Below are 25,234 nucleotides of genomic sequence, written 5' to 3'. Positions count from 1 at the left end.
CAAAGCAACAGTAGTGTGATGCTGTAAAATCTTCGTAAATTGTGTAGTGATTAGTTAGAATTAAAAAAAAAAGGACTGAGTCAACCCCTAAATAAGAGAGACCATTTGCAACAGCAGAGTTAGTTCCTGTTATCTCTGTATATAACAACATGTATACATGTAGAGCTGAATTCATGTGATCAATGTGACTAATTCGATTAGTTTTTTTTTATCCAACATTGCATTCAAGGGGGAAACCTTGGGTTTTATAAATAACTTTATATCAATTTTTGTGTCTGTTAACCTTCAAGTTTCATTAATTTTAAGCATTTAACTGACACAGACTGGACATTATCAATTGAACCTAGAAGTTTAGAACATATTTTTGAAATTTTTGTCACAAAAGTACTGATAATTTTAAAAATAATTTCACATAACCTAAGTCTCCCTCCTTAATACCAATGAAACGTACTCAAATTTCTATCTATTTAGAAATCCCGATTTGCTTTTCCCTAAACAAATTACAAAGTCATTTGTCCTTCATTAATGAGCCGCAGTACACGATGAAATTGTTTTGTCTGTAGCAGACGACTTGTACATTATGGTGATATTCAAAATACTATTTGAACAATGTTCTGCTAAACGTTCCCTAACACGTGTGTACATGTTCGCTATCTAAATGAGACCCTTAATAAACAACCACATTGGTTTGTTGTTCTCTCAATTAAACCTGTATTTCACAAACATATGTTTTCTTCAGTCGAATATTGCAACCCTCGTCTTGCAAAACAGCAACTGGATTTGCATATTTAAATGTTACACAAACTGGTTCAGAATCATTTCTATACTTAGAGTCATAATTATTAAACTGTACTTTAGCATTGAATATGTTCTGGAATATGTCATTTGTTACCCATCTTTTGTCTTTGAGGCCTATCCACACGTCTGAGACACCTAAAAATATATTACTGTATTTAGGTTTATTAAAAGAATTGGTGTTTCAACCGTTACTAACAAAATTTTTAAAACTGATAGACATGTTTAAAATGTTCAAAACGTACTAGTAATATTAACAATATCAAAATGCATGACTTGGTTATAGCAACATTGTCTTCATCAGGCTAAATAAAACTTTGTCAAAAATGTGATATCCTTTTTAGTAGTGTACGGAATTTCTATACTTGCACAGACGTTCACCTGATGAGCTACTAGTCGCCCGATCAACTATAGCCTATCACTTCAGATGCTGTTTTGGAAAAAAAACAAAATGAAAGTTATAAAATGATTGGGGATTTTTTTTTAAGGATGTTCGGTTGTCATGTTTTGATTTTTGATATATTTTCGAAATCCTCTGGTTTTATCAATTTGAATGCCTAAAATAAATTGCCCACTAACCCCCATTTTTCTTTCGATTATGCACATACACTGTCCAATGTTAGGGGAGAGTTTAGTGCCAGTAAAGATGTTTAAGCCGCCACATTCTGTATGTACCTGTCCATAGTGAGGACCCACCAATGTGGTGATCGTTGCTGCATATCATATTTATTTTTCATAATCTGGATACGCCACTGGTCTGCTCTTAGATCAGGTTATTGTCTCTCTGACACATTCCCCATTTTCGTTCTCAATTTTGTTAACGTCTCAAATTATAACTGAATTAAAATATCTTGATTACGGTTTAACTGTTTTCCATTACTATAATATCATCATAAAAACAAACATTTCTTTAAACTTTAAATAACTGTAATAGTAGGAATTAAGAAAAACTTGTTTGTAACTTCAACTTGTTGAAAACATTTACGTTACTCGAGCCTCGTTAAATAGTCGTTACCTTTTTATCGTATCATGCGATTTCTTTTCACATCATTTTCACGGGAAAATCGTTAACCAGCATCAAGTTGCTGAAGGAACCGCATAGAAATAATTCAAGAACACTTTAGGAGTGTTTAAATGTGAAAAATTAAAAAAAAAAAAAAAACATCGAAAAAGAGTTGTATTTTTCTGGACCGGAAATAAAAAAGTCCTTGTAAATCAAAAACAATTACGGTATAATACGCGTCACAGATTCGGGCTTAATATTTTACAAAAATATGAGACTTTAGAAGTTAAATAATGCCGTCCTCGAATAAAATGATTAATAATAATTAATGTATCATCAGAATCCTCCCAATTTAAAAGGTACGTAAATGTAATTTGAAATTGCCGCCAACTTATATCAGCTGATTAATAGACTACTGAAATTGCCGCCAACTTATATCAGCTGATTAATAGACTACTGACGTATGTAATACGTATTGATGACAAACAATATTCCTACGACTTTTGCCATTTGGAAAATGTAAACGACTCATCTTTATAGATTTTCGGCGATCAAATATTTCATACAATTGTTCTTTGACATCTTAGCCAACAGCACAGGGGATAATAAACTATAGAAGGATTTCTATCGAGTACTACTTCCTATGTGCAACTTCAAAACTTTTGGGTGATTCGACGATCATTTAAGGTTTTTATGGTAATATTTTTTATATTCCAGAATAAAAAAGTATGAAAAAAGTGTCCAATTAGTTATAAATACCATGATAGCCATCCAGATAATAAAAGTGGTACATATTTCAGCATTTATTGGGCAGAACATAAATCTAGGGTGCTCGCATTAAGCAGCTTAACTGCTTAATAATCGACTATTTTTACCGAGTTGAATTTCAACAAAGAGGTTCTCCCCACACACATTGTTTGTTTTGGGTAGAAAATGCTCCAAAATTTGGCGAAGATGATATAGATGACGTTATTACCTTTATTGACAAGTACATAACATGTGAGATACCAGATGAAAAGAAAGACAAAGAATTGCATGACATTGTTATGGCAGTACACCAACACAGCAAAAAACATTCAAAATCTTGTAAGAAAAAGGGAACAGTATGTCGTTTTAATTTCCCAAGACCTCCCTCAACTAGAACATTTATCTCAGAACCAAGTGATCCATATTAAGAGTCAGAGGACGATGAAGAATTAGCAAAGGAAATATTGTCCGACTTATGGGAAGTCATAAAAAAGCATGAAGATGAAAACTTAGATGTTTCTGAAATTTTCAAGAAGATAGGACTAACTCAAGAAAGCTTCGAAACATATTATCGTTTTATCACCAATCGCAATACAGTAGTTCTCAAACGTCAGCCAAATGAAATATACACCAATCAGTATAACCCACATCTTCTGAGGGCTTGGGATGCAAACATGGACATACAATATATTTTGGATGTATTTTCCTGTGTTGTATACATTATAAGTTACATTTTAAGTAAAGCTGAGCGAGAGCTAGGATTACTCCTCCGACAGACTAAAAATGAAGCAGAAGAAGGAAATCTAAATGCTCAACAGACTATGAAAAAAGTTGGAACTTCATACTTACACCATAGAGAGATAAGTGCACAGGAAGCAGTGTTTAGAGTAACTTGATTGAGATTAAGAGAGTGTTCAAGGAAAGTAGAATTTATACCTATTGGTGAAAATCCATGTAGAATGAGCATTCCTTTGAAAGACCTAGAGAAACAACAAAATTGTAAGTCTTCAAAAAGAAAAAGTCATAATAGTGACAGTGAAGATGAAGATGAAGATGAAATAGTACTTGGATGAACAATATTGTTGATAGATATAAAGGTAGACCACAAATTGATATCTTTATCAAATTGTGTCTTGCAAGATTCACTTCTGAATACATTGTTATACTAGAATTACAATTACTACAGAAAATTAATAAAGACACAACCTTCAAACTTGATGGCTCACTTGAATATATTAGAAAACGCACAAGAACTTCACCTGCAGTTATCAAATATCCGCGTTTCTCTCAGGAAAATTCACCAGAAAAATATTATCAAAGCATTTTGCAACTGTATTTGCCATACAGATATGATGAAAAGTTAAAACCACCGCAATTTCAAACATATGAGAATTTCTTCACTTGTGGAAGAGTTAAAAGTTTTAAGGGGATAACACAAACAGTCATTAAGTTCTGTGAAAGAAATTGTTATCAAAAACATGTCAGACTTTGTGAAAAATGGTCATGATTTAGAGGAAGCAGAAAAGCAATTTCATGAAAAAGATCCTAAAGAAGATCATTGGTGTGAGTTATGCCCAGAAACAGAAGTGAATAGAAGAGAATGTATAGATGAAGGTAAAGTATCTAGTGTGATTAAGAAGGATTTATCAATACCAGATTTGAATAATGAAAAGAGCTCATCATCTGTTGGAACGAATTTGCTGTCTGTTTCTCTCACAAAAAATGAAATTATTTTAAGGCTAAGAAGTTTGAATGTGAAACAGAGAAGAATTCTCATAAAGTAAGAGATTGGTGCATTCAAAAATCAAACGGAAAAACACCAGAGCCCTTACATTTATTTATAACTGGAGGAGCTGGAACGGGTAAAAGTCACTTGATCAAGTGTATTCAATATGAAGCAACTCGAATACTAGCACAAACAACAAATAATCCAGATGATCTCACAGTTCTGTTAACAGCTCCAACTGGAACGGCTGCATTTAATATCCATGGGTTGACAATTCATAGTGCTCTTGGAATTTTCAAATCACTCTCACCTGATCATGCAATTCTAAGTGAAGACAAAATTAATTCACTCAGAACAAAGTTAGAAAATTTGCAAATCTTGATAATTGATGAAATTTCAATGGTTAATAAGAAATTGTTGTTTTTCGTTCATGAGCGACTTAGACAAGTTAAAAAAACTTGACATCAAACTTAGAATGTATAGTTTTCAAGATTCCAAGTAGAAATATTTTTTGTTGCTACTGTTTACAGAACTCAGAGGTATGATATAGGAAAATTTTTGGAGAACATGGAGATATTAATCTGTAAATTGCAAGACTTATCAGAAAAAGTTCTTGTAATTGGCGATTTTAATCAAGATATTTTGAAAGGTGGCTGTACAGTATTTAATTTCATGTTATCAATAGGTTTCAGACAACTTGATAGTAGTCCAACAACAGAAAGTTGAACTCTTATTGACCATGTGTATGTAAAAGGATGTCATGATACACAGGTTGCCATTATTCCAACATATTACAGCTATCATGAGGCACTGACAATAGTTGTTCCATATGACTGATGGGAAGTGAGGGTTCCAAATTAACCAAAGTCTACTAATGAGTCTGAAAGGACCTCGAATTTATGAATGACGGTCAACAAATGGAGACATAATGGTCACAGCCACCAGGCAGGTTGCAGCCGGGCCGTAGAGCTTATTTTTCACGGACATGTCAAATTCACAAGTCATGAACCCATTGCCAGTATGGCTGATTTGCAGCAACAACAAAATGATTTGTACGGGTTATGTAAAAGGTTTGAAAGATATGTTAAGCAAACGATGACAAATGAAAAGGTGTTTAGGGGTATGAGGAAACAACATGTAGAACCAACAGAACCAACAATATCGTCAGTATTAAACAAATGTCAGTTTTAATTTTGATTTTAAAAATGACATAATTTAAAAAAATTATGCCTCCTGAAGTCCAACCCTTTGTCCCCGTCGTAGGAGGCGGATGTCAGCACTGAAACATGACTTAGTGCTGTTAACAAACAGGGCTCTGGCAACAAATACTATATATGACCATTGTAGTTGCTTAGGTGTTTGGTCATCCTGCATGTGCATGAAAAATTTGCCACTGGATGTGAAGCAAAAAAAGATCCAATCAATTAATCAAGATACATGATTAGAAAAGATAATTTCATAAAGTTATACACTGTCACATATGTGAATGTTTATTTCATAATTCTATGTATTCTTACTGTGACAAAATGAATGACTAACATTTGAAAATTAGTTTACCAAAAATAGTTATATGCAGCAGCATCAACATACAACTTAGACATTGTCCATGAATTCTTTATAATTGATCAGCAAGATATATATTTTACAGATTGAAAATGAACATTCTACAGAAATTTCCTCAGTAAGAACAGTATTAAACTCAATTGTTTAGCTCTTGTGCATTGTTTAAAATATAAAATTACAACTGTCATGAGGTGAAATATTGAAAATGACTAATCAGCAAAGAAGGATGATGTGACTTTTCAGCATGGTTGTTTAATCCAAGGCTTTTAGTAATGGTAAGTCATACATCTTATTTCAGTATAACAATGTAATTGTCTTGTATTTCCCAATTGATGCATTTCAGGATTTGTTTGCTATTTCAAAAAGTTAATATGTAACCACGAAGAGATGGTTATAATCTGAGGTGGAAAGACCTTCAATTGTTCTCTGAACAATTGGTTTTCAATTATTAATTTTTTCTTCTTCCGCCACTTTTATTTCTTGTGTATACATTTTGTTTCGCAAGATGTCGCTTAGATGTTTGGTATATGATATCGAACAGTTTATGCCCTTTTGAAATTCACCCTGTGTAACCGAATACATTTCTTTGTAGGAGCTATTTCCCTGAACACTGTTTTCCTTGTGACTGCATCTCTTCCGTAACCGTAAAATAAAGCGACAGATTTATTTTATAAAATTGCTCGTTATATCCTTTGCATGATTTGTCCTATTTTGACGGAACCGATATAAACACTCCATATGAGAGTTATTTCACCTTATGCATTTCTATCTTGTAAACCATAAGTAAAAGAGACTTAGGATGTTTTGATTTGGGGTCATCTGTCCAAAAATAAGAAAATAAGGTCAAGGTCAGAGGTCAAGGTCATATTTTAAATTTATAGATTTTAGCTTATTTTTACTTCTTTTCAAAAACCAAATAAGATATCGACAACATAATTTTACTAAATTGTAATTTGCGACATGTCGTGACACATACATTTTGGTTAAAAGGATACTCTAACATTAATTTGGAGTTTTCTCCCCTCTTATATTAAAAATTAGGCATATAGTGATATAACTCATTAACCATATATAATTGAGACCTATGGTATTTTGATTTGAAGCCCTTGGTTTATGACCTTGAAATTGAGCTCAAGTTCATAGGTAAATTTGACGTTCTAGATTTTGACCTTTGCTTTTACCTCATATATATACATGACAAAGCCATAGGACTTTTTGCATTTCATTATAGCAACTTGACCATGGAAAAGCCAACCGGAAGTGACCTTGTGTAAACCGGAAGTAGCTATGTTTTGTACTTATTTAATGTAAAAGTATATTGAACCATATATTTTTGGAATCAGTATCAAGTAAACTATCAAATAAAACCAGAAAAGACATTTTTCTAACCGGAAGTAACAATTTATCTCCCTTATTTAGAAAAAAATGTCTATAAACCATATATTTTTGGAATCAGTGTACAATAAGCTATCATTTGACACTGAATATGATATTTTAAACCTAATTTTAATAGTTCTATATCAAAATAGATCTTTATGAGTGGAAAGACCTTTAAATGTTCTCTGAACAATTCGTTTTTAATTTTTTTTTCTTCTTCTGCCACTTTTATTTTTTGCGTATACATTTTGTTTCGCAAGATGTCGCTTAGATATTTGGTATATGATATCGAACAGTTTATGCGCCTTTGAAATTTACCCTGCGCAATCAAATACTTTTCTTTGTAGGAGTTATCTCCCCGAACACTGTTTTCCTTGTGACTACATCTCCTCCGTAACCGTAAAATAAAGCGACAAATTTATTTTATCAAATTGCTCGTTATATCCTTCGCATGGTTTGTCCTATTTTGACCGAAGCGATATGAACACTCCATATGAGAGTTATTTCCCCTTATGCATTTGATATAAGTGATATGCAATTCTATCTTGTAAACCATAAGTGATAGAGACCTAGGATCTTTTGATTTCAGGTCCTTTATCCAAAAATCAGAAAATTAGGTCAAGGTCAGAGGTAAAGGTCATATTTTCAATTCTTTTCAAAATCCATATAAGGTTTCGACAACATATTTTTACTAAATTGTAATTTGCGACATGTCGTAACACATACATTTGGGTTGAAAGGGTACGATAACATTAAATTGGAGTTTTCTCCCCTCTTATATTAAAAATTTGGCATATAGTGATATAACTCATTAACCATATATAATAAAGACCATAGTAAAGACTTATGGTCTTTTGATTTGAAGCCCTTGGTTTATGACCTTGAAATTGAACTCAAGGTCATAGGTAAAATTGACATTCTAGATTTTGACCTTTGCTTTTACCTCATATGTATACATGATAAGCCATGGGACTTTTTGCATTAAGTTGCAAGACACTTGACCATGGAAAAGCCAACCGGAAGTGACTTGGTGTAAACATGAAGTAGCTATGTTTTGTACTTATTCAATGTAAAAGTATATTGAACAATATACTTTTGGAATAAGTATCAAGTAAACTATAAAAAAAACCGATAGTGACATACTTCAAACGGAAGTAACAATTTATCTCCCTAATTTAGAAAAAAAAATGTATAGAAACCATATATTTTTGGAATCAGTGTACAATAAGCTATCATTTGACGCTGGATATGATATTTCAAACTTATTTTCATAGTTCTATATCAAAATTGATCTTTATGGGTGGAAAGACCTTCAATTGTTCTCTGAACAATTGGTTTTTAATTTTATTTGAAATTCGTTGTGATGAATATTACCGTTCATAAATTTTCAATGTGTTAAAAGTTTAACATTGTATATCTTTGTGAATTATGTAGATGGTATCAATTCATTAAAAAATACTATACAAATATTTAAGGGAAAATTCAACGTTTTGGCTTAACACTTAAATAAATTCATTATAACATAAAATACGTTTTATTAATATATGCGCAGAAATAAAGAAGAAAATCTAAAGAATTGGTTTCTTTTATTACTTTTTCTTGTAATTCGTGACGTCAAGTACTACTATGGAATGCTGAGATTGTAAATACAATCATTTAAATATGTATATATAGTGTACAAATATGTACACTGAACTATGAATAATCTGCACAAATTTACTTATTACATATTATTTTGTACTTCTGAAATTTCTGTAAGTGTACCCTAAAATTGTTTTGTAAATTGCGTATAAACAAACACAAACACACAAGTACAAACAAAGCTAACTAGTTCTTGTTCATTTTAGTTACATGAATACCTGTTCTTAATACATCGTTAACTGTTAACTCAAGTTTAACTATGACAACCATATTATTATGATTTTTTTAAAACAATTATTCCGACAGAATAATAAAAATGTTTCAATGTTTCAAATGCGGGAACTGTATACTCAAAAAAATGTAGCGCACTTAAGAAGATGTGGATGATATACATGCTTGAAATACAGTTCCGGCATTTGAAACATCACCTTATGTTTACCACTTGGCTTTCGCTATATTATTATGTATATGTATAATGTGTTTTCAAGTTTATAGCAACATTGCTTAGTTTCTTCCGCGGAATAAAACAAAACAGAAGACAATCTACACAATATATATATTATTGTCGTTATACACGCCCAAATGTCTCATATTTTGAAAAAAAAAGCGATCGAAACATCAATAAACTATCGCCGATGTTGTCTCCACTAACTATTCTTTGATTTTTAGTACTATATCCAATATTAAACTATTTATCCCAACCAAGGCACAATTTTCTTTTATTGTTATAAATTCAAAAAAAAAAAAAAAACAGCGAACAGTCATATTTTTTGTTGCACGATCCCTACAAATAGTTTTAGGAACTAAATCTTCTAGTTCTTGCACTCTTTACAGGTAGAACTTGCATATTACTGGAGGACCATTGTTTCTCCTATCTTATTCAAGCTACGTCTACTGATTCCATCTATTGCTCCCTGAGTTTTAAAATCAACGGTTTTTGTTTATACCCGTCCAAATGCCAGATGTATAGTACTGTATCTGTGTTAACATTTTGTTTGCTTTCCGTCGTTCCATTCATTCTGGATCAGTAATCCTAAAGAACCTAAAAACTGGGCATCCACGGACGTATATATTTATCCCATTTGACCTTTTTGTATCCCATTTCTTTTTACATTTTTCCAATTATGTCTGTTTGTGTACAAATTGGCGTCAATATAATGGAATTTTCAGCGACTGTCATACAATTGAGAGGTTTATATAGCTATAAAATTAGGTTTAATGCACAATTTTCTACATAAGGAAATGCCTTTACCAAGTCAGGAATGTGACATTTGTTTTCCATTCGTTTGATGTGTTTGAGCTTTTTACTTTGCTGTTTGTTAATGGAAATTTCGTTCTGAATTTCCCTTGGCGTTCGGGATTTTTTTTTTTTTTTTTACTTTTTTCACAGTGTTTTATAACAGAGACACGTCCACCATCATTAACTTGGATAAATATCGCAGACATAATATGGTACATTGGTATAATTTAAAAGTCTTGTTTTAAACTTATTTGTATCTCATGGAAACAAGCGAGTGCTCAGTTTTGACTTTACTTTTTCAAATTTCAAATTTTGAAACATTTTGGGCTTTAACATGTTTTTGCCACGATACGAGCTTCACTGAAGACATTATTTGTGATTTGCGCATTTGGAGTACTGTAGTCAATTGATGCCGTTAGTTATATCCCATCGAACTAGAGATATAGGTTACTAAAAGTACAATTAAGTCGGCCTTATATCTTGACTTACATCTAAAAATTGAAAATGATCGTGGGTTGAAAACAAAACTTTATGACAAAAGAGATGATTTCAGCTTCCCAATTGTGAACTTTCCATTTCTAAGAAGCAACATTCCAGCAGCGCCTGCATACGGGGTATACATCTCCCAATTGAAACGATATTCCCGTGCTTGTATTTCCTATCATAATTTCCTTGATAGAGGGTTGCTGCTCATGCACGAGGAAGCTATTAAACCTAGAGTTCTAAATGGTGAAGATGAAATCATCCCTTCGTAACTTTCACGGACGCCATCACGATTTGGTTTGCCGTTGAGGAATAACCATTTCACATATGATATCAGACATGTTCCTTATGTCATAACTACACTCCCGTTCCCATTTTATAAATATGACCTACAAAATAAGACTATTTACCCGGTTTGTAAAATCATTAGTCACACGACGGGTGCCACATATGAAGCAGGATCTGCTTCCCTTCCGGAGCACCTGAAATCACCCCCAGTATTTGGTTGATTTCGTGTTGCTTATTTTCCTTTAAGTTTCTATGCTGTGTCATGTGTACTATTATTTGTCTGTTTGTCTTTTTGATTTTTAACCATGACGTTGTCAGTTTACTTTCGACCTATGAGTTTGACTGTCCCTCTGGTATCTTTCGTCCCTCTTTTATATCAACTGATGACAAAAGTTCACCATAAACAAACCTTCAGTCGACGATACTGTTCATCATAACCTTTACTTACTTTAAATATATATTCTGTTATTTTATCGCTGTGTGGAAGACCCCTTAGTGGTCTTTGGCTGTTTTTCCGCTCTTTGCCTCATTCCCCGTTTCCATTCTCAATGTTATCTGTTATGCTGTTTAAATAGATGCATTATCATTTTGCCCCCATCTTCCCCTTCCCTTCTGTGTGAGTTATATGAGCGGTTAAGATAATCAGTTTGTATACGGTATGTTTTCTTCTATGCCAGATTTTTTGTCAAAGGTTGAGTTCTGTAGGACATTTTGTTGTAAAACGTGTGGAATTTGCTGAATATTTATTAGTTAGGCTTCTTTTGTACAAATACACACATAAATGTACCCATATCATTCATGTGAGCTTGCCTTCTATTTGTGCTTTAACAAACAGTGTTGTTGATAAAGGACAACATATCACATTTGGGTATATGCTGTGGCAATGAATTGTTTTTTTGTTAATACTTGTTATCCTAAGTAAGAATTTAAAACAATCACCATTTATACTTTGTTTATTATACTGTTTTTACTTTCCGTGTTTGCTTAATTAGGTCTGCTGCTTTTTCAGCAATCATCACAGTCGGGGCATGGGTGTTACCAGATGGAAGGCCTCTCATCACTGATGCATCAACTACTCTCAAATTTCGTATTCCTTTAACTCTGTAAAAAATAAAATATCTTGTTAAAAAACTTAAGACATTATAAACAGCTTCTTTTACGCTAGTGTGTCAATTCTGCAACGGAAAGGGTTGAAATCAACAGATGATCACCTTTCCATGGCACCTGCTTTTGTCCATTATGTTGAGATCCATGTCCTAATATCTTCCAGATGGTGACCCAAGACATGCATTCATGGTATATAATAGTATACTTATTACTGCTTTTTATTGTCATTTTTAATTTGTTTTTGGAACATGCATTGTATTGAAAGTTTTTAGATATTTTATTGTTTGTTGTCGTGTTTATATATTAGGGTACAGCTGTTTTGATTCAGAATTAACTAACCACATAGATTAAATTTGTTGTTTTTTAAATATCAATTATATTTTTGGAAAACGAAGATTGTCATATAAAGGTGCATGTTAATTGCAAATACAACCTGTCGAGAACGAAATTGAAAACTAAAGAAAGAGGATATTTCCCCGAGGGTATCACAAGCCCAGTAGTCAGCACTGTATGTAATGACATGAATTATCATTGATATGGTTATATTAATAAAACAAAATTGAGAAAGGAAATGGTGAATATGTCAAAGCGACAACCACCCGACCATAGAGCAGACAACAGCCGGGGGCCACCAGTTTACAAAATATTTGATTTTCTTTTTAAATACTAAGGCTTTTCTACCTCAGACATAGACTACCTTAGCTGTATTTGGCAAAACGTTTAGGAATGTTTGTCCGTAATGCTCTTCAATTTCGTTCTTATTTGGCTTTTTTATCATTTTGGATTCGAGCGTCACTGATGAGTCTTTTGTAGACGAAACGCGCATCTGGCGTATATAAAAAAATGTAGTCCTGGTATCTATGATGAGTTTATTCTACATGTATATATAAATATGAAACACAAATCCTTATTGGCATATACAGCTTACCGTAAACAAGGGTCGACAACAGCGGTTGGGTCTGACTTTGCACCCATTCTACAAGTACTGGTTTGATGCTCTCCGTATCTTGCAAAATGTCTGATAATACAGTCCCAATAGGCATCTGTGTTAAATGGTAGTCTTTCACAATGGTTTGTAGTATCCATCCGAATTAACCTTGCATCTAGACCTCTCCATGCTTTTGTTCTTTCAAAACTTTGCACGAGACGAATTCCTATAACAGAAGATGTTGAACAATAAGTTAAAAAGCGGACGATTGTATGAATGATCATCTGGTGTTTGTACATGTCAGTAGCATGCCTTGTATGATGGTAAATAGTCCCGCTCATTAGCACAGTCAAGTTTTAACGAGTCAGAAAGAAGAATGATAATAATCAATGCTACTACAATAAAACATGATATATCACAACACCTATACGATAAGCGCCGACACACATTGTATTTAAAACATTTTCAACCTTATTTTTTTTTCTTTTTTTTTAAACATTATTTTAAAAATTAAGACCGACAAGGTGCATTTTGTAAATTAAAAAGTGTTATATTGGTTGTCCTAGCCAATAAGTAATGATTGATTGGTGTTTGCTTAACATCCAAAGGCAAATATATATCATCGATATTCAGAACAGAAAATTCTACAATAAATACAATAGGTAGATCCTGTTGAAAGAATAAGGTCTGGGGTGTTGTGCATACAAACATATAGGACAGACATTTCCCTCACAAAAAGGCAACCTACGGATATCTCAGAGTTGTAATAAGGGTATTTAACGCGCAGACAGCGTTGCAGTCTCTCGCTCTACTAGAGGAATCGGATTCCTTGTTCCCTTTCCAACCGGATTTGGTTGCGAACTGGAACACCAATCTTTAACAATGACATGTAACAATATTATTTCGACCTATACATATACAAAGGTTGATAAAGAAAAAATGCAACTGAATTTTGTCAAACTTATCATCTTATTGGTATGAGAAGATTAAGTATAAGTGGCAATCAGATAACTTTCAATCCAAATTCAGATTTTAAAAGTATACCATTATATATGTCAAACTAAGGTCTCCACTCCGAACAGCAAGCTATGAAGGGTTTCACAAAATTACTATTCTAAAATCAGTCAAACAGGAAAATCAACGGTCTAATCTATATAAACACAAGAAACAAATATAGTGGAAGATATTAGCAGGCAAAATCGAGGGAATTGTGCAAATGATAAATTACCACAAAGCATCATTATAATATACTTTTAAAGAAACAACTGCTGGCCATTTAAAAAAATCATTTTTTCAAGATGGTCACCGCCGTTTTCTAAAATGTTTTTTTTTTTCAGTTTGAAAATACTGTTTTTTTTCAGAAAAAACTTTTCGTTTACCTTCTTTTAGTGAAAAACAGCTGTCTGGTTTGGTAGCTACCTTCTTTTCATGTGAATAATTCCCTAGGCATGAGTTTTTGACGCAAACCGGGTTTGCGCATGCGCGAAAATGTAACAAAATTCCTTAAAAAATATTTAAATATTTACTATAAAATATAAGTGATTTAGGATTTAGGATTTTTAATGATATTATGATTTGGTTTGATAACATTTTTCAAGGTTATAACACACATGATTTTACAATTTTGCGCATGCGCAAACTAAAAATAGACATAATGAGTGATTTTTATGCACTACCAGGGCAAACTGGTATAAATCGTAGTTCATCTCATTACTCTAAAAAGCAAGTAAGTGTAAAATCTATGATGCATTGTTTAAGAACAAGCCAATTCAGTTGCAATGATCAGTTATTTGATGGATAAGACGGAAAATGTGGTTAAAACGAGAAAAAAAATTAATAGTAACGGCAGATCAGCCACTTTGGGAAATACATATTCAGTGGGAATTGCCTAATTTGTACAGAGAAGATAAGTTTATCGTCATGTAAGGTGGATTTCACATTGAAATGACTTGTTATAAAATTGTGGGTGATATATTAAGTGAAGGTAGATGGACACATGTGTCATGTGTCCTCACTAAAACCATTATTGCAACACCTAGAACGGCATATTCTTGTATGTATATGCAAATGTACCTGGGACTAGACACGCGCATCAGATAACTCTTTGTGTTTTAGCTTGAAAGGTATGTATCGGCTTAAAAAAGCTAAACACAGAAATTATAATCATGTCATGACTCTGTGACGTTCAATGATTTGATTGACTGGCGTAAGAAAATATAGTCATCTCTACCACAGTTCAATTCCTGGCGTTCAATTATAAATTAATAACTTCTTGTGAATTTGGTAGTATGCTTATTTCATGAGTCAGATTTTGTACAAACAGTCAATATAAAGCATGATACTGTATTCATTTAGGTCTTGATCGTGTAACATATTCTCGATCGCGACCGACCTTCTCCGAGATTTGGCTTCCCTTCTCTTAAGTCACCCACAGGTGGCAATTGATTTTGAAAATGAAAATATTTTTCTTATAACACAATTGATCAGACAAAAGCAGAATAATGCAAGAAACAAATAAGACTAAATTATGAAGTGACATATTGCATTGAACCATATCAACAAACGACACTAAATGAACATCAGATTGTTGATGTTTATCCCAATACCATACAAAAAAGTGGATATGAAAAAAGAAGATGTTGTATGATTGCCAATGAGACAACTCTTCACAAAAGACCAAAATGACACAGATATTAACAACTATAGATCAACGTACGGCCCTCAAAAATGAGCAAAGCACATACCACATATTCGCCTATAACAGACCCCGATTAGACAATGTAAAACAATTCAAAAGAGAGCCTTTAAATATGGAGCCTTTAATTACTAAATATATTTGATGTTCATAAGAATAACCAAACAAGTTTATATCAGTTCGGCTTTATTATACGTTAGTCTAGTATTTAAGTAGACATACCCTATGGACACCAACTTAATAATTACCTGAAATTAACTTCGAAACATCTATAGGTTGAGAAAACATATTTGGATTAATCAATGGCTTTACCAATGGATTCCTACTCTTCAACTTTATAAATCCTCTACTCTCTGGGTGTAAAGTGTATATTAGTACTGCAAACCCATAATCAGGTAGTCTAGGTTGAAGTTCCCGGACTATCTGATATGAAAATAATGGTAATTTAAAATTAGAAGAGTATACATAAACTGAATATAGATCTTTGCTTCAAATACATCATGATTGATAAACATTACAGGAAGGAATTCGTAACTTTGCTTAAACAGTGATATTGCAATATATTTAGACATTTTGAAATTATATGTGCATTTTGTTTTTATTTGACTGAAGAGAAAAACTATTAAAAGCTATGGAAGGGTGGTTTCGTATCTAATATGTTCATATTGAGAGAGTAATGAGTTTTCCTACGTATTATTGTAACGTCGGCATGGTGACAACATTTGTTCATATTTTTTTATGGAATATATTAATAAATTTTAACAACATATGGCTATTGGCCATGTTGGCGGTGAAACAAAGTCACCCTGATGGAACATTTAAAAAAAAATGTGTTTCGTTATCACACACACCTTTCCTCATACTTTTTTTATTTACCTCTGGGAGAAAATATGTGGGGTCTCTTCCAATGTCTCCTGCACCTCTTAGAAAGGATAACTGTATATTTGGGTAGGCGTTCTGTGGACCTTTCATAGGCATCTTTGAAAACACATGTCCATCAACTGTTGAACTGTAGCGTCCTCAATAACAATACACATGTTTAAGTTATTACAGAGCTCTTTGAATGATTGCATATGTTTGTCATCTGTCTTTATATAAGCATGATAAGTATTTCTATTAAAACAATATTAGGATTTTAGTTTTTGGAAAAAGTATTTGAATATAAAAATATTAAAAAAACAAATGTTTCTATGGTTACCAAGATATAACTACGAATTAGTCCCCTTACCCACAACAGTTCAACATAAGAACGAACAATAAGAATCATTCGAAAAAGGCGTATCGTATCAAACAGACAAAAATACTATATCAAAAACAATTACACACAGTGGACCTGGCCGAATATTTGAATATCAGAACAACAAAAGACACTAAATTCTAATATGAGAGTACAAGAAGTTACTGGCAGCTAGTAGAAAGCCAGTAGAAACTAATAAAAAAATCGTACATCTACGACTAAATTAGGAATCAGTACAAATCCAACGTAAAAACACAAAAATACTGAACTCCGAGGAAAAAAATCAAAAGTCAAAAATCAAAAGTCCAAACGCATCAAACGAATGGATAACAACTGTCATATTCCTGACTTGGAACAGACGTCATAAACAGTCAGAGAAAATTTGACCTTGTGCAAAACCAAGATACATGTATCGACAGTTAGTAGTTTCATGTATGTGTGTATGTAAAATCAATAATATTTAGTTTGCTTTCATTTTACTTATACAATAGCAATACCAATTAAAACAATATCTAATGATCTAATTACAATAAACTACTTTGCATACCTTTTCTATGAAGTATATATTCCAACTTTTCTGCAGTATCATCGTCCTGGTTACTATTTGAGGAAAGCGTTGTGTTGATTGAGTAAGTTAATATCAAAACGTGATGATCTTTGTAGTGTTTACCAACAGGCAAGTTTGCTCGCACTGGGATCTAAAATAATAGTATGAAACGTGTCTTGTGTTGTTACACAATTTACATTCATATCTACAATGCTATCGTTAGAACACGTCTTTTTAATTTTCAACAATGGCGTTTACAGATTATGTTCGATCTATGAGCTTGACTGTCCCACTGAATTCGTTCGTTCCTCTGTTTAAACACTATTTGATAATATATATAGTTTTATAAGAACTAAAGTTTTATGTAATGGGTACTGGATAGGAACGCCTCTCTATAAAAAAGTAACGAAAACCTATGAAACTGTGCAAAAGGTCGTGCTGTTTGATCAGTCTATGTTGTTGATATATAGATATCTCTACTTTGGTACAACTTGAATGTAGTTAGATGCTCCTTTTCAAAAGCTAGTGAGTCCATGTCATTTCAGATAAATTTTCAAAGTTGTTATGGTTTGAAGGTGATATTTGAATACCGCTGATGGCAGTGATTTTGCTTTTAGCACCAAGTTTTCCTCGTGATTATTTTGACGAATTGCAATAGTTTTTATTCTAGGGAATTGACACAAACATGTATTCAACCAAAAAAAAAAAAAAAAAAAACGTAAACATAGCCGATTGTAAAGTTTCAAACAAGAGCACTAATATCTACTATACTATACAATATTTTACGTTTAAAACGAAATGATCATGTCTTCTGTCAATGTTCAAGGATAAACCTTCAGTGTTAGCATCAAGTTTATTTGAATTTATTTCGAAAATGACGATGGTATTATGAACAAGTTGTCATCTGTTCTAGAAAGTATATAACGTTCTAGAAATTAATGCTATACTCTTTATAAGGGCCTCTATAAGTAACAGTAAAATATCAATGCTATGCTAATATTGATATCAAAAGACCTCCGAGATTAAAGGGGTGTTGGGATCCTCGAGCATAAATGGCCACCAGATTTGAACAGCCCATTTTGTGAGGAGGTCTTTTAATGTCATTATAAACTGATCATTGAGATTTTAACAAACTGTATTTTAGCATAATGTATATTACAAATATAATATCAATAATTTACCTTGAGTTGTTGAAGATGATCCCGTGGTCCTATTCCAGACACAAGTAAAATATGTGGTGAACCTATTACACCAGCCGATAATATTACTTCCCGTCTAGCATATATTTTAATTTTGCGTCCATACTTTATAATCTCTACTCCAATCGCTGTTTTTTGTCGAAATAACATCTACAGATGAAACAAACACACTTTCATTAATTAAACAGATAAGAACATATTTGCTATGTTAAGTCTAAAAAAATAAAACCGAGAAAAAGTTATAACTTACATGAATTATATCACGTGCAATGTTATTTTCACTTGAACTTCAGTTCTAATTATAGGGTTAAAACTGGTGTTAATATATATTTTCCCTAACATATTAATGTCTTCTCAATTTTCAATCATCAGTTTTAACCGATTTAATTTGCAACAAGGCGTGGGTCACATATTGAATACGTATTTTGCCTTTTCCCGTTTGATTTGATTTACATTGTCATTTCGGGACCTGTTATAGGTCACTAGCGGTACGGGCTTTTCTCATTGTTGAAGGCTGTACGTAAACTTCTTTGTCATTTTGGTTTCTAGTTGAGAGCTGTCTCATTGAATGAATGAATGACTGAATCTTTATTGCAAAAGCATAGTCATGCCATGTCAAAATTTAACAGCATAAATTAGATTATATAAAACATAAATAGAAAGCAGAGAACAACAGTATAATACAATGACATATAAAGTTATGAGACTATATAAAATCATGTCAATTTTTTTTATTAATAAACTAAACAAAACATTATTCATGTGTTTACCTTTGATACATAACTATGTATACTGACTTGTAAATTTTTTCTACGTATTACTGGTCGCAGATGGCATGATGCAGAACTGCAACGCTCACCATTTTTTATGTTAAGTTGCATTGGACAAAACCCTAAAATAAAAAAATGTTGAAAAAATGTCTTTGGTGAACATTTAACATATGTAGTGAAAACAATGCTCTAATTTATTAAATGTTAATGTCGGTGTTTAGATCAGCACTTATATCCAACATTTTTTTTCGCTGAAGTTTAGACGTAGTTTTCGATGCTTAACTTGTATTGTCGAAACAGGAAAAAATGTAGCGGAATAATTCTACTGTCCAATACATAAAGTATACATTCAAACAATTTTGTAAAACTGCTATATTTTGGGTCCAAAAAGGGGAGTGGACCAACTCATTTAGGTCTGAAACACCGACATAAGTTTAGAGTTTCGATAAATATAGTTTTGACCGATAACACTCGAGCCTTTCATTTTATCAATACATATCATTTTTTTGAAAGAATATAAAGCTTTTTTCCAGAATATTTGGTCCAGGGAGCGGTATCTTGGGGCTTACTTTTAAAACTGAAACACTAGCTATAGTACATTGGGGATTTTCCTAGGTCTATTTGTTTTCTACTTTGATCTCGTATATCCTCTTACATTTACCGCTTCTTGTTTGGATCACATGTTTTGGGATCACCCACTATAATTAAATATCTTTTGCGCCAACATATGTGTTTTGTCCATCCCTGGACAAGACCACACTTTTCAGTCGTCTTAAGTTTTTATGCGAGACCTCTTTGGCGACAAGGTGTCTAGTTAATATTAAATCCTGTTTTTTTAATATATTTTTGACTTATTTAAAGTCTTAGCGTTTATTTAAAACTACTGCATAATGGAATTTGAGTTCAGAGTTCACAGGTTGAGTGTATTTTTAAAAGAAATTGTAGGGAAAGTTTTGGGATTTGAATTTGCAACCTTTATTGAACAGTCTTTATTATGCAAGTTTGACAGAAGTTGACACACATAGATCTGCAAAAGAGACTTGATTCTGTAGACGAATTTACACGATGAATAACAAATAAACCACAGAGAACAATCTGTATAAATCCCTTCCGTCATATTTTTGCCATTGCATTACTACAATCGAAAATGATCACGAAACTGTACACACTTTTGACAAGCACGATTTATCAGCAACAACTAAAATAAGACCTATATCCTGTCAATTAAACTAAAATATGTTTCTTGCAAGGAACCAATTCACAAAACGCGATATACACGATCCTTGAAGCTTACAATGATTTCTGGTCCGTATGAAATACTGTCAATGGAGAATGACGTAATATAACCTACTAACGTATTTGATCGTGTCCATGACAATGGAGAATGATGTATTATAACCTACTGACCAATTTAATAGTATCCATTTCAATGTAGAATGACGTCATATAACCTACTGACCTATTTGATCGTATCAATTACAATGGATAATGACGTAACATAACCTATTTACCTATTTGATCTTGTCAATTTCAATGGAGACTGACGTACTAAAACCCTCTGACCTTTTTGACCGTACACATTACAATGGAGAAAGTCGTAATATAACCTACTAACCTATTTTTCCGTTTCCATTGCAATGAAAAATGACAAAATATAACCCACTGACCTATTTGGTCGTATCCGTTACAGTCGGTAGTTTGATAACCAATTTCGGCAGCTGCTTGTTGATGGAAAAATTCTAGAGGTGTTGCAGCTTTATGAGTGATAGTTACTGGCCCATTTTGTCCATGGTATTCTGCAAATTAATTAAACATGCTGAAAGACTTATTTTCAAATACAATACATATAGTGTGTGGATTGGACATTTATGCTTTAAAACAAAATAGTACAATCGCAAAAATAGGGAAACAGTTTTGGGAAATCTGTAGAAAAGTAAAAAAAACAGAAAGTCCATAATCAAATTGGCAAATCAAATTTTTAAAACACATTTTATTATGAAAATAAATTAATAACGATATCTTCATATTAACAACAAATATTATTTTCTTTTTGTGAATAATTTATCTAAATTTGTGTAAAATTGCACGTGTAGGTATACAAATGGCACGATGGCTCATACTTTTTATTTTATCTTTACAAAAACGAGAATCAATATACATTTTGACAAAGTTATTTTTTAATTTGTTTCACTAAATCTATACCGCAAATCCAACTGAAATTAATGTTTGTCAAATTTTGTGGAATTACCTCAATGCGTGTTAGAAGTCACACCAAAATCAGGTACTTGTAAATAAACGCATCATGTATATAAGAAAGGACATTTTATATGTTTTCCATCTACAAAGGACTCATACATGAAAGTGATGTTCGAATAATTTTAAAATATGTAAACAAAGAGAAATAAGGTACTAAATTGAAGAACATTGAAGATAAATACTTCCTAAAAGCTTGAAAATTAAGTCTGGCTGGTATCTATAATGAGTTGATACACGTTACTATACCTCTAACTTACTTGAGTTTTCGAGTTCAGGAATTTTAATGTTCTCTATCTTTTTGAAGTAAGGCAGAACGTCTTTGTAACTCCATCCTGTACATCCTTGATTTGCCCATTCATCGAAATCATGCCGACTGCCTCTGATAAACGCCATACCATTCAAACTACTTGAACCTCCTAAGATCTTACCTCGTGGGAAATGTGAGATCTGGTTAGAAGAGTAAAAGATTAATACCTAAACGATATAAATACTGATCATTTTCAAGAAACCCTAGAACATACACACACGTTTTATTTTATAGGGGTGAACATAGAAAAATACTTTTACCACTTGAAATATACCAATAAAGATAACTAAAAGACTGATGATAGCCAATGGCACCTTATAAGCTTATCATAGGATTTATTGGCTTTGTCTGGTAAAATGACGCCCAGATTGGTATTAATTTTACCGCCGATTTGCAGAATACCATACATGTATATCTTGTACATAGTCTTACTTTGGATAATATAATGCTCAAAGCATTGTATAACGCATATACTGGCCCGTGGAATAACATTTAAAATCAAAACTAGGATGCTAATTACATTCTTGATTACATTATTTTAAGTAAATGCAACAGTAGGATATACGCTGTTCGAAATTCATTACTTCATATTAAACTTTTGTTAGAATGTTTACGAAACGAATATATTTAGGAACTGTTTGGTTATTGTTAATAATGGCCACTGATTTGTCTTCACAAATTGGTTGATTTAAGTACCACAGACTCATCTTATGTACATGAAACGTATGATTGTAATATTAAGCTTCTATAGGCATATGTGCAACTTTCATGAGTTCTTTTAAAACCCAAATTGTACCTATTCTCAAAGTATTGAACAAAATATGTTCAATATATCGAAGCATGAAACATCATATACCTTTTTACATGTAATCCTCGTACATTACGTTACAAACTAGGACACTCTCGTTACTAATGTAGAAGAACGAAACTATGAAACATATTAAATAACACAATCTATCCTATTTGATCTGAATAATATTACCTTGTCTTTTCGCGCAAAATGCGAGTACCGTTGTGGAACAGTTTTGAATTGCCAGTCAGCCTCGGTTCCAAACAATTTACCATAATGTCCTGGCACGATTGAAAATTCATTTTCAAGTTCGGAAACTCCGGCTTCGAGAAGTAGAACTGAGACTGGTTCCTCTGACAGTCTAGAAGCCAGTACAGCACCTGCCGATCCAGCTCCAACTTGGAAAATACATGATGTCATAATAAACCTTATATCATTGGACATATGAAATCATCGGTAGTATACCGCTGTTCAAAAGTAGTCAATCGATTGCGAGAATACAAAACCGTTGGAGGCAATAACATATTAGAGGAAAACAACGAAACAACAGCAATTGAAGTGCAACAAGAACATGCGACAGTGCAACATAAAAGGGAAACAATTATGGCTTTTCTGCTCCAGGAATAAATCACCCTACCCGTATTTGTTAAAAAAGTTTAGGAATTGTAGTTCTGAATGCTTTTCAACTTCGTTCTGCATTTGGGATCTTAATTGTTTCGGATTCAAGCGTCACTAATGAGTCTATTTGTAAACGTGCATTTGTGTGGCTTATATACATTCATGATACGAACAGTTCGTAATAACATTATGCTATTTTGGTGTACTGTCTGAAAGTATTTCACGTGTTCGTTGTTATTCTGTGATGAATATGTCTTAATGTAGTTATTGATGTTTTTCTCTATCCAGACGGTTATTGCATTTTTCTGCATTTTGTATTATCATAGGTACCCGACTTTAGAATGTGACACATCCTTATTTCATAATCAAACTTCATACCAAGTTTGATTATCTTAAGTTGTGAACAGGAAACAAATTGTACAAGGTGCAGGGAATATATTTTTTTTTATTACCGACAATATAGTCATAATACTGCTTCAGAGGTCTGTCAAATATCCCCGAAGGATCAGATGGTCTTGGTGGTAGCACACCACTCAGAAATGTTGTTAGAGCAGCAACATTCAACAACGCTGCACCTAGGAACATATCTAACCTGGAAAAACATTAACTTCAAATACAAACGAGTTATTGGTGATTGTTTTATCACATGATCCATGAATGAGAAGAAAAAAACAACATTGACTTTTTTTTTTATAAAATAAACACATTGTATATCCTTATCCTGTGAGTGTGATAAGAGTAAAACATATGTTTACATGTGATTTTTGTTTAGCTGTATTGCATATTGCTTAGACAAATTTTGTTTTAAATTTTCATGTTTAAGGGTTTCTGACCTAAAAGCGCCTTGGTAGGATAGTTTTTCGCTATGATACATTCCTATTTTCTTTCTCACCTGAATCACATTTCCGCCAAAACATAAATGATGAATTTGCGCTAGTAGTATGACTTCTCTTGGACTGAATTTTAATGTGCGTATTGTTATGCGTTTCCTTTTCTTCATTGGCTAGAGGTATAGGGAGGGTTGAGATATCATGAACATGTTTAACCAAGTGCACGCCACATTCTTGCGCCTGTTCCAAGCCAGGAGCCTCTGGCCTTTGTTAGTTGAATATTATTCTAAATTTTAGTTTCTTGTGTACAAATTGAGTTTAGTATGGCTTGTATTTTCATTGAACTAATATAGCCAAAATAACTAAATTTAATATATATATCAATATATCAGTCAACAAATACACCTCTAAAGTTCAAAATGTATTATATATAAAAGTGGTTTAGAAATAAATTATGTGATATAGAATGTCGTGTGCATATCTGTTTTGATATTTATTTTCAATAAAAACATATCAGTTGACAATGTTGCTGGATGAATCGAATATGTTGAAGAAATATATGATGTTTTGTTCCTTAAACACCCCGGCTGCAATGAAAATAACAACTTTTATATATTCATTGCATTTTATATCACCGGCTTTTATTATCGATATGCTCGTGCTTGGGTGTGACACTATACAGATTAAACGGTGTGTTAAAATATTAAACAACTTACCTGTTTCTCGTTAAATTGCCAATAAGGTTGAAAGTTTTATAAAATTTGTTTTGCACACATTTACATGTATAATATGTATAACGGCTAATTAATGTGACTTTTTGTTCACCATGTATGATTGATCATCATGTCATACTTGAAAACAACAATTATATATAGTTATTGTCATCAAAAAATATTTGTCTCAAAACTTTACCCTTTGCCATGGAAAGTAGGCCGTAAGTGTTCTGGTGAAATTGTTTTACATTGTCATTTCGGGGTCTTTTATAGCTGACTTTGCGGTATGGCTTTCATTTTTGAATGCTCGTACGATGACTTTAGTTGTTATTTTCTACGTCATTTAGTCTCATTGTCAATCATACAACATCTTC

General features: G+C 32.6%; 1 protein-coding gene across 1 annotated transcript; it reads right to left on the bottom strand.

The window, feature by feature from the left end:
- Positions 1-11,800: 11,800 nt before the first annotated feature.
- On the bottom strand, positions 11,801-23,902 carry LOC143050760 (glucose dehydrogenase [FAD, quinone]-like). Its single transcript, XM_076223879.1, has 11 exons — positions 23,770-23,902; positions 22,892-23,097; positions 21,860-22,049; positions 21,014-21,142; positions 19,347-19,468; positions 18,559-18,726; positions 17,378-17,528; positions 16,470-16,612; positions 15,842-16,016; positions 12,899-13,124; positions 11,801-11,964 (listed from the first exon to the last, which is right to left on the bottom strand). Exons 1-11 carry the CDS (start codon positions 23,900-23,902, stop codon positions 11,820-11,822), a joined length of 1,788 nt encoding a protein of 595 aa, XP_076079994.1. The 3' UTR covers positions 11,801-11,819.
- Between the last annotated feature and the right edge of the window lie 1,332 nt (positions 23,903-25,234).

The sequence above is a fragment of the Mytilus galloprovincialis genome, chromosome 11 (assembly GCF_965363235.1).
Source record: "Mytilus galloprovincialis chromosome 11, xbMytGall1.hap1.1, whole genome shotgun sequence".
Taxonomy (NCBI): domain Eukaryota; kingdom Metazoa; phylum Mollusca; class Bivalvia; order Mytilida; family Mytilidae; genus Mytilus; species Mytilus galloprovincialis.
Note: the sequence above shows the minus strand (reverse complement) of the source record. Positions and strands in the feature narration are given on the sequence as shown.